The 17,823-nt window shown below is 37.7% G+C and overlaps 1 protein-coding gene across 2 annotated transcripts in view; it reads right to left on the reverse strand.

The window, feature by feature from the left end:
- Nucleotides 1-17,379, reverse strand: part of MED23 (mediator complex subunit 23) — a 64,988-nt gene extending 47,609 nt beyond the window's left edge. Inside the window, exons 1-5 of one of the 2 annotated variants that reach the window (XM_085847155.1) lie at nt 17,188-17,379; nt 14,947-14,975; nt 11,787-11,874; nt 6,666-6,790; nt 6,472-6,583 (exon numbers count right to left, since the gene is read on the reverse strand). In XM_085847155.1, the coding sequence (XP_085703281.1) occupies nt 6,472-6,583; nt 6,666-6,790; nt 11,787-11,874; nt 14,947-14,975; nt 17,188-17,238 (405 nt within the window). In that variant the 5' untranslated portion in view covers nt 17,239-17,379. Of the gene's footprint in view, nt 1-6,471; nt 6,584-6,665; nt 6,791-11,786; nt 11,875-14,946; nt 14,979-17,187 lie in introns of both variants that reach the window. The other variant, XM_085847154.1, reaches the window with a different exon arrangement.
- Nucleotides 17,380-17,823: the final 444 nt, after the last annotated feature.

Raw genomic sequence — 17,823 nt, forward strand, 5'->3', positions numbered from 1 at the left:
CATCCGGCGTAAAACATGTGCCAAATCACAATGCGGATCATACGGATGATCCGCTGTGGCGACCCCTAACGGGAGCAGCCGAAAGCAGAAGAAGAAGTGTTGAGTTTCTTCATCAAAATCAAAACCGAATGATAAAATCTTAACCCCATTACCACTCAGATGTTTAATAATTTGTCTCATTCCTTCTGGATTAATTTCTAATATCCCAAGACCACCAGATTTTAGTTTCTTTAACTCACTCTTACAATGTGAATATTTTGTTGTACCAAGAGAAACCTCCTCAAATATTTGGCCTTCATTCCTCAATCGCATATGCTCCTCTACTGAAATATAGTAATAACTTCACCTTCTACTTCTCCAGGTCTTACTGCTCTCGTTGTTGATACAATATGAACTACATGGTGCTTTTCAAGCAAATTTATAATATTCTCATTTGCACCATACAAGAACCTTGATTTATGAAAGTTTTTTTTCTAGAAGCAGATTTACCCACATGATTTAAAATAATAGTTGTCATTTATATAGGTAATTGTTTATAAAATAAAAAATATATCCCTAAATATCTCATCTTGTTTCACAACAATACATTTATATTTTTCAGTTGTGTACTTCATATAATCCCCAAATTCCTTTTTACTACATAATGTAGAACAATTGTCTCCCCAAAAATTGTTTATATCTGTTGAATTTAACTTGAATAAAACAAAAGTATTTGCATTGTTTCTTATTGAGAGACGAGGAAGTTGAAAGTATGATTGACTAAGATAAATACAATTAATTACAAGAAGAATGTCTCCCTCTTGTGCAGTCGCTATCCATTACCGTTTGGTTTCTCTCATTAACACAATCATCAAAGATAACGAGGTTCTTTTTTGATTTATCCAAATCTTGGGGAGAAGGTATATCATCCGTATTATCACTAAGAATACAAGTTATTGGTTTTGATCTCTTTTTATATCTTTGTGTATCACAAAATAGTTGTATTATATCTTCAATGTTGTAACCATTTAGTTTGTTTTGAAGTATATATATATATATATATATATATATATATATATATATATATATATATATATATATATATATATATATATATATATATATATATATATATATATATATATATATATATATATATATATATAAACTGCTTATATCTTCTTTTTGAAGACCAGCATTAAAACTTTGTGAGAGTGGTTGACACTCAGGTTGAAAACTCGACTTTGTGAAAATTATTAAATTATCATAATCAAAAAAGTTGGGAGTAAAGAGCATCTTTAAAAGTAAGCAGGTTTTTCCACACCTGCTTGATCCAACTATGAAACATCTTAATGAATTTGGAAGATTTTTATGGTTGTTAAATTTTATCTTATTTTCCCAAATGGGTAAAAAATCATTCATTTATATATTTGGAAAACAGGTTACTTAATTTATTATTGGCTTTTTTAGAAACTCTATATTTTATCCTAAGTTTGGGTTTAATTTCAAGATAATCCATTATTTTATTTATACAATATCTTGTGTTGATATTTCCCTGAGAATGGCAATCGTGAATAATATATAACAACAATCATTTGAACATTTCTCTAATACATTCAGTTTCTTCCATTGTAAGGAAAGGTGTGTTATCACCCTCATACTTTACATTCATTTCTCTAATCAATCTTGTAAAGTAATTCATTTTTGGTGTAAATCGAAAAGAATTATATTCCTTTTTATATTTTTTATTATCATAAATTAGAAGATAATCACAGAATATACATTGTTTATAGGCTTTTGACTGTGTTTAATCCCACTCCGTCACATGCAGGGCAATTCTCAAATTTATCATATGGAAAATCAGGGAATTCAACGGGCTCAAGACCTAGTATACTATTCATAATTATAATGTAAAACTTTGCTTCAACGAAAATTCATCTTCGGTACTTTCATAATCATCTATAAAACTACTTTCATAACTTCCATTTGAACACAAACTCTCGGTATCATAACTATCGTTTGAACACAAACTCTCGGTATCATAACTGTCATCGCTCTCATAATCTTCAAAATCTTCAGTTGAATAATGACTCATATTTAATTAGTAGAAAAAAACATTGCCATCTATATCTATATACTTTTTTTCATTAACAGATTCAACTACTACATTTTTATATTAAAGGTAATTTTAAAATGATCCTTAGCTACTCTTGAACGAAATGTCATTTCACCTGATATATTACCATCCTTTACTTCATCAGGATTTACATCTTTTGGGTTGTTGAAAAAAAATACAAATTTCTCCTTGCATATTACAGATGGTCTTATCTTTTCTTTCTAAAGCTTCATCCATCAGGTTTTTCTTTTTTGATACTTTTTCTCGTTTCATTGCTTTTTCTAGTTTTGAATATATTGCCAGAAGAAGAGGAGAAACTTTTGTTAGAGCTACTTTAATTGATGTTCTTCCAGATATACTAAAAGCCCTTCCACTGAAGGAAATTGAAGAAATGATATTATTCACCATAATCGTTTTTATCCAATAGATGTTATATTTATCTTTATTCAATTTTACATCCTTGACATATTTCTCAGTATCTTTTACAAATGGAGAGATTGATTGAAACTTGTCTTTTGTGTCTTGATACATTGTATTTATTAAGTGAAAAAAGTTGGAGGATAAAATGGTTTTAAGCAACGGTTCACCTCTAAATTTAACGGAATTTTCATCAAGAAAATTTTATTTTAAGCAAAGTTTTGTTATATAAATATGGTGAATACAACGTACTGCGATGTTTGTAATCATGAATATAAGTGTTATATAAAAAAACACCTTCAAACCAACAAACGCACATTCAATCTTTTCATACAAATATCTCCACTTGACCAAGAAACAAAACATTGTGATAGATGTGATAATGATATTCTTTAAAAATATATAAAATAAACACCTTCAATCACGTAAACACAATAACAACGAGAGGGGGAGCACTCGGTAGTGTGCAAAACCTCTGCCGCCAATACTGCTAGGTCACTCAAGTGTACCTGATATCCTATTCATTCAATTTGATGTCAACAGTGCTCACAGAGTTATAGTTTGCAACTTTCCCTTTTATTTTTAACTTTTACATTCTCAATTCATTCGTCATAACTAGATTCCTTGAGACAGAAATTGATTTTACGTGGGTATATCCACCTGAAGTTCCAAAATCAGCTGCAATTATAATTTTGGCATGCTTTTTGTTGGAAATCACTTATAACATGTAGGAATGCAAAAAAAAAAAAAAAAAAAAAAAACATCGAAATTTTGTTGAAAAAAAAGTTACAAAAATTTTTTTTTCCTCTTACAATTTTTTTTTGGGGGGGGTTGGAAATCACTTAAAACATGTAGAAATTCAAAAAAAAATTCAAATATTTTTTCAAAATGGCTACCATAGTGGCCATATTGGACTTTGCACCAAGTCCAAAATCTAATGGCATGATCCTTGGACCATACCTAATCCCCCCACCAAGTTTCGTCGAAATTTGTCGAGGAGTTTTTCCGTAATACTGTTCATAAACAAACAAACAGAAAGGGGTGAAAACAGTAACCTCCGATCTTCGATGGCGGAGGTTAATGAAGAAAGGGAAGGTGCCACTAAATTCTCAATTGAAAACACTGATGGGGCATTTAAAGGGCATATAAAAATAAGATTGTTTCGTTTTCAAGACCCTGGACCATCTTCAATCATGGAAGCTGTTGATATGGTTAAACAAAGTATTGAAACTATAATTAAAAACGCATTCAGTGAAATGAAAACTTTTAAGTTTTATATGGGAGTAAAATTGAATATGGTAAGACAAGGCGATGAAACTACTCCCTATATGAGGACAAACCCTCACTTTATTTCAACATTTCAAGATTTTGTAAGATGTGATGTTTACGATGAACTCCAGAGACAAGAACAAGATGTTGATAACACTGTAGTAGGTAGTGGATTTACAATTACAAAAATAATCTTTTTAGATATACACATCTTAAAATCAGATCCTCTTCAAGCTTCTTCTTATATTGATTTACCAAAAGAGATAAAACTTAAGAAAGTGGTTGTTAATATTCAAAACAAAGATAATAAATGTTTTCTATGGTCTGTTCTTGCTCACTTACATCCTCCACAATGGAAACCTGAAAGGGTTGAACATTATAAGAAATATGAGAATACATTAAATGTTAAAGATTTAAAGTTTCCAATGTCATTGAGAGGTATTCCTAAATTTGAGAAAATGAATAATGTATCTGTTAATGTACATGGATTAATGGATAGAAACAAAGTTCAGATATTAAAAATTTCAAACAACTATAAAAATGATGAAACACACATTGACCTTCTCTACTTTACTTCAAAGGAAAAATCACATTATGCTTTCATCAAAAATTTATTAAGATTAACCAAATCACAACTATATAAGAGAAAATGTAAAACATATCCTTGTAAGAGATGTCTCAACTCCTTTCACACAAAAGAACGATTAAATCAACATTCGAAATATTGTCGTAATCATAAATCAACCGTAATCAATTTACCAAAAGCAGGTTCAAAAATATCATTCAAAGATTTTAACAAATCTAAAAAACATCTGTTTGCTGATTTTGAAAGTATCCTTGAAAAGATATATAATGTTTCTCCAAATCCAAATAAATCAAACACAAATAAATATCAAAAACATACTCCTTGTGGTTTCTGTTATGATATCAAATCATCTGTTGGTGATGAATACAACAAGTTAGAACTTTATAGAGGAGAAGATGCCTCAGAGGATTTTTTAAGACGATTGGAAAAAGACTGTATAAGACTAAGAGAAATAATGGTTAAAACCGATAAACCAATGTCATTAACAAAGGGAGAGAAAAATGAATTTAGAAAGAACAGTACCTGTCATATTTGTGAGGAGAAAATTGAGGGAGAGGTCAAGGTTAGGGATCACTGTCATCTTACTGGTAAATATAGAGGTCCAGCTCATTCCCATTGTAATCTTGATTACAAGCCTCAAAACTTTATTCCTGTCTTTCTTCACAACAACGCTCACTATGACACACATCTATTTATAAATGAACTTTCAAAGACATCTGGAGATATTTCTGCCATTCCTAACACAGATCAAAAATACATCTCATTCACAAAAACAATTCATACATCCCCCATAACCCATATCAGATTTCTTGACACATACAAGTTTATGGCAAGTCCATTATCGAACTTGGCATCAAATATTAAAAACTTACCGAATCTTAAATCACATTTCTCAAATCAAGAAGAGATTGATCTCTCATCACAAAAGGGAATATATCTGTATGACTATATGGATTCATTTGAGAAGTTTAAAGAAACACAACTTCCTTCAAGGGAAAGTTTCTATGGCAAGTTGAATAAAACTCGTATTTCCGATAGAGATTATACACAAGCTAAAAAGGTTTGGGAGACGTTTAATATAAAGAATCTTGGAGAATATCATGATTTGTATCTTAAAACTGATGTATTGTTATTGGCTGATGTGTTTGAAACTTTTAGAACAGTCTGTCATAAAAATTCTTATGGATTAGACCCCATTCACTATTACACAGCCCCGGGTTTGGCTTGGAGTGCTATGTCAAAAATGACAAAACAAAATTTGGAATTAATCAGTGATAATAGATATGCTTTTATTTGGAACAGCTCAGCTCTGCCATTAAGTCTCAGCAGATGTAGAAATAGGATAGATCATGAGGTGGCAGTGGGCAACAGACTTGGAGGCTTGTAGCGAAGAGTATGAAACTAGTTTGAGGTAGATGGTTCAACATATGAGTGAAGAGGTGGAGGAATTAATTGAGGTGAGTGATAAGTTTGGAGGGAGGGTAAAGAACATGCCATTTGCAGGGCCAGTGGTTGTGTAGAGAGAGGCGATAAGAGACTATTAAGTGGACGAGAGTGTGTACTGCTGGCCAGACAAATCTGCCTAAATAAACTACCAGACACGGTGACAACTTAATGTTTTTCTGAAGACCCAAAAAAAAAACACTTTTCTGACAAGACCCACTGCTTGCAGTAGAGTGGCCAAAATGCATATTCTTTGGGACAGCTGAATTGACAACTGAATGTCTGCAAATAACCGGTATTCGAAGCTTATTGAAATGCAGAGAAAGTGATGTCGGATCAGATGACCCTTCAGTTTAATTAAAACAGGGGACTACAGGTTTTCACGAGATATCAACGAGTGAAAATGTAAATTATGAATGCTGGATGCAATCAATTTCTGTTACATGAGTGCAATTATACTAAAGTCGACTTGGGATTGAAGGATGTGGTGAGAACGTATCATTGGATCTTGAGGTTGCATGTGGCCTTGCCTTTGACTTAATTACATGTAACAATAATATGACAATGAGTCATCATGCTTTTACAAAAACTAGAGCTGATGTTGCGGCAACACTTCACCCAACGCCAACTATCAAAATGACACATTCAGTCACTAACTCACCTTGTAATCGACACCACCTATCATCCTGTGCACAAACTTGAAGGTAAGAGCCCACAACTGTGCCTTCTCGTGCTCAAGATGCTCTGAGGCTATTGCGTGTTCACAGACGAGTCTGAGGGACATTCGACCAGTAATGAGAAGGTAAATAACAAAATAACCAAGATCAGGCACAAATATGCAGTTTAAACAATCACCTGGGTGGGAGCAGGGACGTCTCCACAGCCATCGCGAGGCAGTCGTACAGGAACGAGATACGCTTAGGGCTGTGTTGCGTGTGGATGTAGCCTATAACCCAGCGCATACATTGCTCGTGGGCCTCCTGCAATACACACCAAACTCAGGACAATTGAGCGAAATAAAACATTGCAGCTCGTCTGCACACACATCTGATGAGCTCCAAAAACTGAACAAGAGTTGCCTGGTTATCACTCCACATGGACAGTGCATCATGACTGGTGTTGACTTAATAGTTAGGGAGGTGGGATTGGGATCCTAGGATCCTGAGTTCAAATCCTCCTTGGCTGTTGAATTAATACCAGGTGGGGTTGACTGCCTGTCATCCTTCCGAGGTCGGCAAAATGAGTGCCAGCATGCTGGTATCCTGTGTCGGAGTGGCGACCTGTCCAGGATTGTGCCCAATCGCCAAGGAGACTGCTTCGGCAGCACCAACGCTTTGCACAGAGTATGGTCCCAATGGATGGATGGCTGGACAGTGCAGCTTGTAAATCATATCAATGGTGTCTTCACACAGAATATTCTTAACTCACAAAAAAATAACTTTACTTGCCAATAATGTCCATGTGTCCCACCCAGAGAAGACTCAGCCCCCAAAGCCAAAATAATAAAAATTATAATAAATAAATAAATAAAAAATTTTTTTACGTTTTTCGTCTTAGGTCTTCGACTCAAGTCATCCTACATTGCTGTCATTGGCATACTACTGTATTCACAATCTCATTATACATTTAAAGTCTTCAGTGATTAATGGATTATATTAGAATCAGTGTCCTGCCTTTCAGCTGCAGATAATAAAGGACTTGCTTTAGCTTTGAGAATCAACCAGGTTTGCCTTCCACGAGGGCATTGGGTGCTAAGAACTGCATGAACACCTGGATATGCTGTTCATCGATCTCACCAAAACATTGAACAGTGCGTATCGACATGGGTTGTGGCATCTACTTTGAAAACTGGGATGTCCTAGCAAGTGTGTTAAGATTCTACAACTACTACACGATGGAATGACAGGCCATGCTGGCTCCAGTGATGAGATGTCAGATGATTTTGTTGTAAGCAGTGGCATACACCAAGGATGTATCGTGGCTCCCACATTCTTCAACCTCTCCTTTGCTGCATTGCTGGATGAAGCCACCATCGGCATGCCACCTGCTGTTGCCATCAGATTTCACACTTGAAACCTCCTGCTCCTTGCCAGACTATATGCTTCCAGAAAAGTCACCAAGATCTGAATAAGGGAACTGCTCTATGCAGATGACTATGCACTGGTAACACCCAGTACAGAAGACATGCACATCATGTCCAGCGAGTTTACAGATGCTGCTGAGAACTTTGGATGACAAATTAGTGTCACAAAGAATGAGGTGATGTTCTAATCAGCACCTGGCAAACCATATGAAGACCCTGACAAAACCGTTGATGACACTGCCCTGACAGCTGCACAGAGATTTACCTATTTTGAAGGCATGCTACCCATTGGTGTCACTATTGATGAAGATGTCCATGGTCACCTACAAAAGGCAAGCATTGTTTACGGCTGCCTCCATGATTGTATCTGGAAGTAGCAAGGAATCAAACAACAAACAAAAATGAAATTTCACCAAACTATCATCTATAACACAATCCACCTGTACATGTTGCTGAGCCCAAGGTCTGCTACAAATGCCATGTTAAAGCCTTGGAAAATTTCCACCAGAAACATCTCCATTATTGGAATTAGATGGCAGGCCAAAATCATTAACAAATAAAGGGGGAGCACTCGGTAGAGTGCAAAACCTCCGCCGCCAATACTGCTGGGTCACTTAAGTGAACCTGATATCCTATTCATTGAAGGTCAAAACGGATCAGACTCTACTGAACCACGATTGAATAAACTAAACTACATCGACGCGCATGAAGAAATACCAAAAAAAAAAAAATGTAATTTTTTTTTGAAAAAAAAAGGTGCAAAATTTCTGGGGTTTATTTTTCTCCAACAAATTTTTTTGTTTATTTATTTAAGTTTATTTTTTAAAATTTTTTGGGGGGTTGGAAATCACTTAAAACATGTAGAAATGCAAAAACAAAAATTCAAATACTTTGAAAATGGCCACCATATTGGACTTTGGACCAAGTCCAAAATCTAATGGCATGAATCCTTGGACCATACCGAATCCCCTCACCAAGTTTCGTCGAAATCCGTCAAGGAGTTTTTCCGTAATACTGTTCACAACCAAACAAACAAACAACCAAACAAACAAACAAGCAGTCATAGACTGGTACTTATGAAATAGTCAACTTGATCTGTGACCTTGTCTAATCAAAGCGGTCTCCAGAGAAGGTAGCGACGCAAACCAGAAGTTTATACGATGAATCTGTACCAAACCATCAAAAATCGTAACGTCGCCCGAAGCAAAAATCTCCATTTCTCCACGCAATTATTTTATATTATTTTATCAGTCACAAAACCGTAATATTCGGCCATCCACCACCAATCTTTACATAATCCGACGGCTCAGCGAGTCAGGCATGCGACGATAACCTTTATTGGGATAAAAAATGACTTTTAAACACCATCTTTATCGAAAACACCGTCAGCGCGCACACGCAAAACCATAGGTGAGTCAACGACGCGTCTGCTCGAGCGCACTGCATCACGTGACGACCCGTGACAGGCGAGTGAAATATTTTTTATACAATCTTAAAACGTCTCCAAAACATCCAATTTTTACCAGAATTTCGACAACCGAGTTTTAAGCGTCCTAAGCGATCGCAAAAACAGAAGGCAAAATTAAAATCGAAGTTAAAACGAACTTGTAACGTCGAGCGAAGCAAAAAATACTCCATTTCTCCACATGAATTTATGCAATTGCGCACTGCATCACATGACGACCCGTGACGCGCGAGTGAAATATTTTTTATACAATCTTAAAACGTCTCCAAAACATTCGATTTTTACCAGAATTTCGACAACCGAGTTTTAAGCGTCCGAAGCGATCACAAAAACCGAAGACAAAATTAAAATCGAAGTTAAAACGAACTCGTAACGTCGTGCGAAGCAAAAATACTCCATTTCTCCACATGAATTTAGGAATTATGTTTGACCTCACTGTGACCTTTGACCAATTTTGACCAAAATCTAACAGCGCTAGCCATCACCCACCTGAATCACGTGGTGTAATTTGACATTGGTAGCTTCTTCCGTTCTCGAGTTATCGTGCCTACAAACAAACACAAACACACAAACACACAAACAAACAAACAAGCAGTCATAGACTGGTACTTACGAAATCGTCAACTTGATCTCTGACCTTGTTTAATAAAAGCTGTCTCTCGAGAAGGTAGCGACGCAAACCAGAAGTTTCTACGATGATTCTGTACCAAACCATCAAAAATTGAATGTTTTGGATGTTTGACCTCACTGTGACCTTGACCTTTGACCGATTTTGACCAAAATCTAATCAGCGCTAGCCACCACCCTCCTGAATCACGTGGTGTAATTTGACATTGGTAGCTTCTTCCGTTCTCGAGTTATCATTTTTTGGATGTTTGACCTCACTGTGACGTTGACCTTTGACCGATTTTGACCAAAATCTAATCAGCACGAGCAATCACCCTCCTGAATCACGTGGTATAATGACATTGGTAGCTTCTTCCGTTCTCGAGTTATCTGTACCAAACCATCAAAAATCGAATATTTGACCTCATTGTGACCTTGACCTTTGACCGATTTTGACCAAAATCTAATCAGCACTAGCCATCACCCTCCCAAATCACGTGGTGTAATTTGACATTGGTAGCTTCTTCCGTTCTCGAGTTATCGTGCCTCCAAACAAACAAATAAACAAACAGAAACGGAAGTCGTCAATATACTTACGAAACCTTTAGATTTCATAAGTAACAAGCAGTCATAGAATGGTACTTACGAAATCGTCAACTTGACCTCTGACCTTGTCTAATAAAAGCCGTCTCTGGAGAAGGTTGCAACGCAAACCAGAAGTTTCTACGATGATCCTGTACAAAACCATCAAAAATCGAATGTTTGACCTCACTGTGACCTTGACCTTTGACCGATTTTGACCAAAATCTAATCAGCGCTAGCCATCACCCTCCTGAATCACGTGGTTAATTTGACATTGGTAGCTTCTTCCGTTTTCGAGTTATCGTGCCTACAAACAACCGATTTTGACCAAAATCTAATCAGCGCTAGCCATCACCCTCCTGAATCACGTGGTGTAATTTGACATTGGAAGCTTCTTCCGTTCTCAAGTTATCGTGCCTACAAACAACCGATTTTGACCAAAATCTAATCAGCGCTAGCCATCACCCTCCTGAATCACGTGGTGCAATTTGACATTGGTAGCTTCTTCCGTGCTCGAGTTATCGTGCCTACAAACAAACACACAAACACACACACACAAACAAACAAACAAACACAAACAAAGGACAGAAGTCATCAATATACTTACGAAATATTTAGATTTTGTAAGTAACAAACAGACAGGGGTGAAAACAGTAACCTCCGCTATCGAAGATGGACGGAGGTTAACTAGAAGGGCACTCGGTCGAGCAAGTACATCCGCCAAGCTGATTAGTTTACGTTTTGTATCCCACTGAGAGGCCGAATCTGGATTCGGACCTGAACTAAAATTGAATCGGCTTGTTCTTGTCACCTAACCAACTCATCCACCAAGTTTCGTTTGAACCTGTCCCTAACTTTTTGAGATATCAAGCTCGACATCGTTTTAGCCCTCTCACTCAATGGTGAAGATTTACTGAAAGAAATTCTCGGATCTTCACCAAAATCGAATCAACTATTCCTTGTTACATACTCAACCTGCCCACTAAGTGTCGTCCGAATCCGTCCACAACTTTTTGAGAGATCCTGTTCACAAACAACAGACAAACAGACAGACAAACAGACAGAAAGGGGTGAAAACATAACCCCCTTCACCTTCGGTAGTGGAGGTAATAAAAATTATTAAAATATAAAAATTAAGAAATATGATTTTGTGACATGATGTTCTCAAAACCAGAAAGTATACAAAACAGTCCATTCTGGGTGATCACAAAGCATTGTCCGTACGCATAACAAAGAATACCTGTTGCAAAGAATTCCAAAACGTCTTGAAAGTTCCCAAACAAGTGATGAGTTTCGTTTTCTCATCTTCTTCTGTCACCTTGAAAATGCTTCAAGAAGCAAAAAGAAATTGTAATATTAATTTACATTTCACACCAAAAGGGCACAAAACAAAGTGGAATATAATGATGTGGAGAGGATCTCATTCTGCATATCATTCTGAATGCAGCCCGCAGCCCATCAATGCTGGGAGCATGCGGCTGTGCCGCTGATGCAGTGCCCGCTGTAGATTAGAGCAGGAATTTGTGATTTGCTCAGGGTGCCGGCGATAGCTCGCCTACTCTTCGCGAAGAACACCGTGGGTTCTTTGGCGTCCACCAACTAATGCTGGCAGACGCGACCCCCAGTTTAATGTCCATCTGAAGGACGGCACACACACTGATGAATCGCCCTGACTGTGAGTCTCCAGGATGACAGTTCACAGCTGAGTCGGGATTCAAACCAAGGCGAGACAGCTTACAGGCAAGTGTGTATACCTCTGGGTCATCCAGTCAGCCCTGCATCCTGTTATTACAGTAGATGTACAGTATTATTACATGTATGTGTTTTTAAGAAAACGACTGGTACATTTCAAGGTTAACAAGGTCGAAATGTAGAGCCACCATTCTACACGACGCCGTGGAGAACACTGGACTATGCAGGAAGGACAAGGTGGCTTTACGTGTCCAAACTCATATAATGGGCTTGCTGTGATTATAATCATGTCCTCACATCGTTGAAACACACATAGCCGAATCAATGCGACCTTTATGAACAGCAAACCTGAAACGTGCAGTGCATACAACCAACTCACACTGGTAATTATGCGCTCATCTTCTTGAAAGGGACTAGGTAATTTGGCAATATTTTTGACCATTAAAAAAGAAAAAAAATCGCATCAACTCAGTAACATATGCTTCCTTATGATTTGGAGGAATGCACTGAAGATACCAGCCAACTTACACGTACATTATAAAAGGACAGTGGTGACCGCCTGTCTATATGCGTTTTGTATCTCCTCTTCCCGGTTTGTGCAAAATCACCAAATTTTGAAAGGAAAATTAACAATGTCCAACAATTCTGATCATGGCATCTACACTTACAACTCCTACATTTGTTCTGTAAAGCCCAGTCGACTTTTCTCAAAGCGTTTGCCATGCTGGATGATGTCACAACTTTCCGGCGGGTGGCACTTCAAGCTCAACTATCGCGAGATTGCTACTGCTGTTGTGCTGCTGCTGCTGCTGCTGCTGCTGCTGCTGCTGCTGCTGCTGCATTGCCATCCTGTCCTATCAAATCCCATAAAATCCCATTAGCTACCTTGACAGGAATTAAGTGGACGGTGCTTTCCGCACCATTCTGTCATTGGGTTTTTACCTCCGCCACCGAAGGGAGGCAGATATTATGTTTTCACCCCTGTTTGTCTGTCTGTTTGTCTGTCTGTGAGCAGGATATCTCAAAAAGTTATGGACAGATTCAGACGATGAACATGATGGACAGGTTCGGTGTGTGACAAGAATGAATCGATTAGATTTTGGTGAAGATCCAGATCCTAGAATCCTGCAAGTGATTCTTCACCATCGAGAGATGGGGCCAAAAACGGTATTTAGCATGATATTTCTAAAAGTTGTGGGCAAGTTACGAAAAAAAACCTGGTGAATGAGTTGGGTAGGTGACAAGAACAAGCCGATTAGTCCATGCATACCTGCCAACCCTACCGATTTGCGCGGTAGCCTACCGATTTTCTATAGCTGCCAACGCCTACCGATTTTATTAGTCAGACATACCGCATTTGGAAATTATTATTGGAAAAAAAAAGTTGTTTTTTCAGTTTTGCTTTCGTTTCTCACTGCCAAGATCGTATTACACGCGGCTGCTTCTACATTCTACAAAACTCGTGCCTGACCATGATTTCTTATCTCGTCAGCGATTGGTTATTGCTTCCAAACGAAGCATGACCAATCAAATGGGACAACAGGAAACAGCGGGCATTCATTTCCAGACAACGCGCCATTGGCATTTCCCGTTCATGATCAAAGACTGCAGTTAACAGAGAGGACTCATTGCTTCAGTGCACGACAACAATGCAAACACCAGAAAAGAAAAAAACACCCCCACGCTGGGTCAACAAGTTTAAGCCAAGTTGTGTAACGATATTGATCTTTAACTGTCATTGTCATGAGCGGCACGGCCGCCCAAGCCTTCTTGCATCGCGCATGCACAGATGGTGTTGTGTGTGTATCATGGCTGCTTTTGGAATAAACGTGTTTCACGTCTGCTGAATCAGAATCGGGGGTCATCGGCGTTATTTGTGAATGAATGATTACGAAAACAAGTTGGACAACAGAGTTCAAGTGTATCAAGGCTTCGCGTGAGGTAAACTGTAAATATGTTATGAAATCAGAGTGGCCAGTCATTTCATTCATAAAGATGTATCGGTGAGTTTATGTAAACTCTTGTGTACATGTATGGGCACATACATGTGGAGCTTTGACAGCGAGTAATTTATGGAAACGTGACTGATGATCAGGATGTCTTAGAAAAATAAAGATTGGTGAGTGGATCAACCATGTTAAGTTTTCTCTTTTTCACTCTAAAAATATGTTGATATATTTCAGCTAAATGTGGGCTCAAAATGCAGGAGATTGCACCATTTTGCTTCATTTTTTTGAAAAATTTCCGGGGGGGCATGCCCCCGGACCCCCCAAGGGACGCGTATAACGCCAGCCTACCGCTTTTCCTTCAAAAAAGGTTGGCAGGTATGGTCCATGTGCGGATCCAAATCTGGCCTATCAATATGATACAAAACCTAAACTGTTCAGCTAAGGGGAGGTATGCGCTCTACAGAGTGCAGTTCTTGTTGCTACTGTTTTATGGTCCTCCCTCTTGTGATATCAAATTCCATACCATACCATCACCTGTGATTGATGAGTATACACACTAGTTTATAAAATGTAATAAATAAAATGTAAAAATAAAAAGCACAGCTTTTATGGTAGTTAAACCCACTAAATCTTATGGCACACCAATGAGAACATTGCAGACAAGAGTGAAGCACTGGCACCAAGGCAATAATTTGAAAGCTAAAATTTAATAATTTCCTTCTTCAAAATTGTTTTTTAAATTAAATCAAATCAACTTACCCATCAAAAGCTTCTTCAATAATGTCCGTCTTCTGAAAATGAAGAACAACATTCATTAGCTTTGAACTACCCCAACATCTCCTAATGTCATGTAAGATGCAAGAACATGCCCAATGTCCACAACATCACTTTATGTGAAAAACAAAAATGTCATTGTGGAATCTCCCAAGGACAAACTGTTTATCACACAAATATTTCAAAAATAAAAAGAAGAGTATGTAGATTTTTTTTTTTGCTGTTATTTACATTAGTTTCAAAAGTTCAACGATCATCTCGGGAGATTTTACATTCAAGCTCATGATGCTATGAACTGGAAGGGTAAGTCATTTTTAACTCGCCTGTTCGAAGAACAGAGAGCTGTAGCAATACCCCGGCGTGAGCATCAGCGTGAAAATGTTAACGTTTTTGGTGCAAATTATTTCCTTTCTAATGTTTTTATCTACCACACTATTTTTTACTGATTACAATATACAAATACATATATTGCTTTAAAATTATTTGGATCAGACTTCACTGCAATGCTTTATAAAAAAAATATTATTAGACTAGTCTTTTAAAAACGATAAATGTATAAACAGGCGAGTATTGGGTGGCTTTGACACTAACTCTCTGGTTAGCTCGCCTGTTCGAAGAACTGAGAGATATAGCGATACCCCCGGCGTGAGTGTGAAAATGTTAAAGTTTTTGGTGGAAGTTATTTCCTTTCTAATGTTTTTATCTACCACACTATTTTTTACTGATTACAATATACAAATACATATATTGCTTTAAAATTATTTGGATCAGACTTCACTGCAATGCTTTATAAAAAAAATATTATTAGACTAGTCTTTTAAAAACGATAAATGTATAAACAGGCGAGCATTGGGTGGCTTTGACACCAACTCTCTGGTTAGCTCGCCTGTTTGAAGAACTGAGAGATATAGTGATACCCCCGGCGTGAGTGTGAAAATGTTAAAGTTTTTGGTGGAAGTTATTTCCTTTCTAATGTTTTTATCTACCACACTATTTTTTACTGATTACAATATACAAATACATATATTGCTTTAAAATTATTTGGATCAGACTTCACTGCAATGCTTTATAAAAAAATATTATTAGACTAGTGTTTTAAAAACGATAAATGTATAAACAGGTGAGCATTGGGTGGCTTTGACACCAACTCTCTGGTTTTTTTTTATAATCAGTACATCTCGTGATGATGAAGTATCAAGTGTGACATCTACAACTACTCCTACAACTACTACTACTACTACTACTATTACTTGAATGATAGTTATTCCCACCAAGTTTGTGGGGTCGGCCTGAGAAAGTTTTGGCCTCAATTCTTTCGCAAACCGGCTGCCCAGGACTGACGTTCGACTGAAGGCGATTCAGGCTGGAATTTGCAATTCGTACAGAATGTCGGCGATAATTCGCCCACTCCGCAAAAAGACGCCGTACGATCTTTAACGTCCGCTAATGCCAGAAGACGAGACAACCGGCTCAAGAAATATTTGTGCAAATCCAGTGAGGGACATTTGAAATGATCCAAGCGTTGGGATACTTTGTGATGCAATGCCCTGCCCTGCCTTTGTGATGCCAAAGTCGAGCTTTCGGAAAGGAGTACGTCGTCCTTTCGAAGAACATTCAGTCTCTGAAGGATTTGCCGGTCGACGTGAAAGATCCTCCGGGTCTTTCGCAGTGAACTAGTGTGTGCCGTGTCCTCTGCCGAAATTACAAGGTCTTGCCCTCACCTGCAACACCTTGCAATGGAGTGCTGACACATGTATCCAGAGGTGAGTTCCATTAGCAATCGGCTTGGAAAGCGCTCGCCAAGCGGCTTAAGCACTCAAACCGAACCGTTGATACGGAACGGCTTGCTTGGCAAGCGATAGCAAGCACATTGGTAATGGAACACACCCGTGAGTTGCCACTTGCCGTGGGAATGCCTGGGAATCCCAAGACCTGGATCTAATACTCCAATCACTCTCATAATGGATTGTGTGGGGAAAGCACAGGCATGGTGGGCCAACGTGTTCTTGATCGAACAGAATGGCAATGGTAAAAAAATAGGTGGTTGACGTAACAACAACATTTTAAACTTTCAACATTTACCTCACCACTTCACCAATTAACCCCCAACCAAGGTTATTAACAGGCGTTTCTTGAGCTTCACGTTTTCATTCCTGGTCGATAAAAAACATTCCCCAAGTAATTCAGCGGAGCTGTTCACGCAAGGCAAGTCAGCGCTGAACTTACCACGACGTCCTCAAAAATGCTCTGCAGCTGCGATTCGGGGAACAAAGTCATGTTTAACCTGCATCGCCGGTTTCTTAACACCGAGCTGAGCTTCGTTCGCCGGTTAACTTGCTAGCACATCGAACACGACTGTTTCACTAACCAAACTAGGCCAGGATTTCAATTCGTTCAATTCGTTCAATTCGTTCAATTCGTTCAATTCGTTCAATTCGTTCAATTCGTTCAATTCGTTCATTCGTTCATTCGTTCATTCGTTCAATTCGTTCATTCGTTCATTCGTTCATTCGTTCATTCGTTCATTCGTTCATTCGTTCATTCGTTCATTCCGGGCCGATTCAGTATTCATTCGACATTTCGGTAAATTCTTTCTCTGAGATCCGTTTGATATGTTTTGTTTATGGGTATAAAATGCCTTCTGTCTGATAAATAATCGATGTAAAATCTATCTTAAAGTGTGTGTTAATATATTCATTACAAATAAGCCAACTAAATATGAAGAAAAAAACAACAACAAGCACTGCTATACATGCTCGATGAAACGGACGTTAATACACCGCCTAAATCGCTAATCTGTGGAATATGTTACAACAGTTGAGTCAAGTTAAAATAATGACATTTTCAAAGTAGAAATAAAAA

The sequence above is a fragment of the Eptatretus burgeri genome, chromosome 11, assembly GCF_056783735.1.
Source record: "Eptatretus burgeri isolate ZD-2024b chromosome 11, Ebu_testis_v1, whole genome shotgun sequence".
Classification (NCBI taxonomy): Eukaryota; Metazoa; Chordata; class Myxini; order Myxiniformes; family Myxinidae; genus Eptatretus; species Eptatretus burgeri.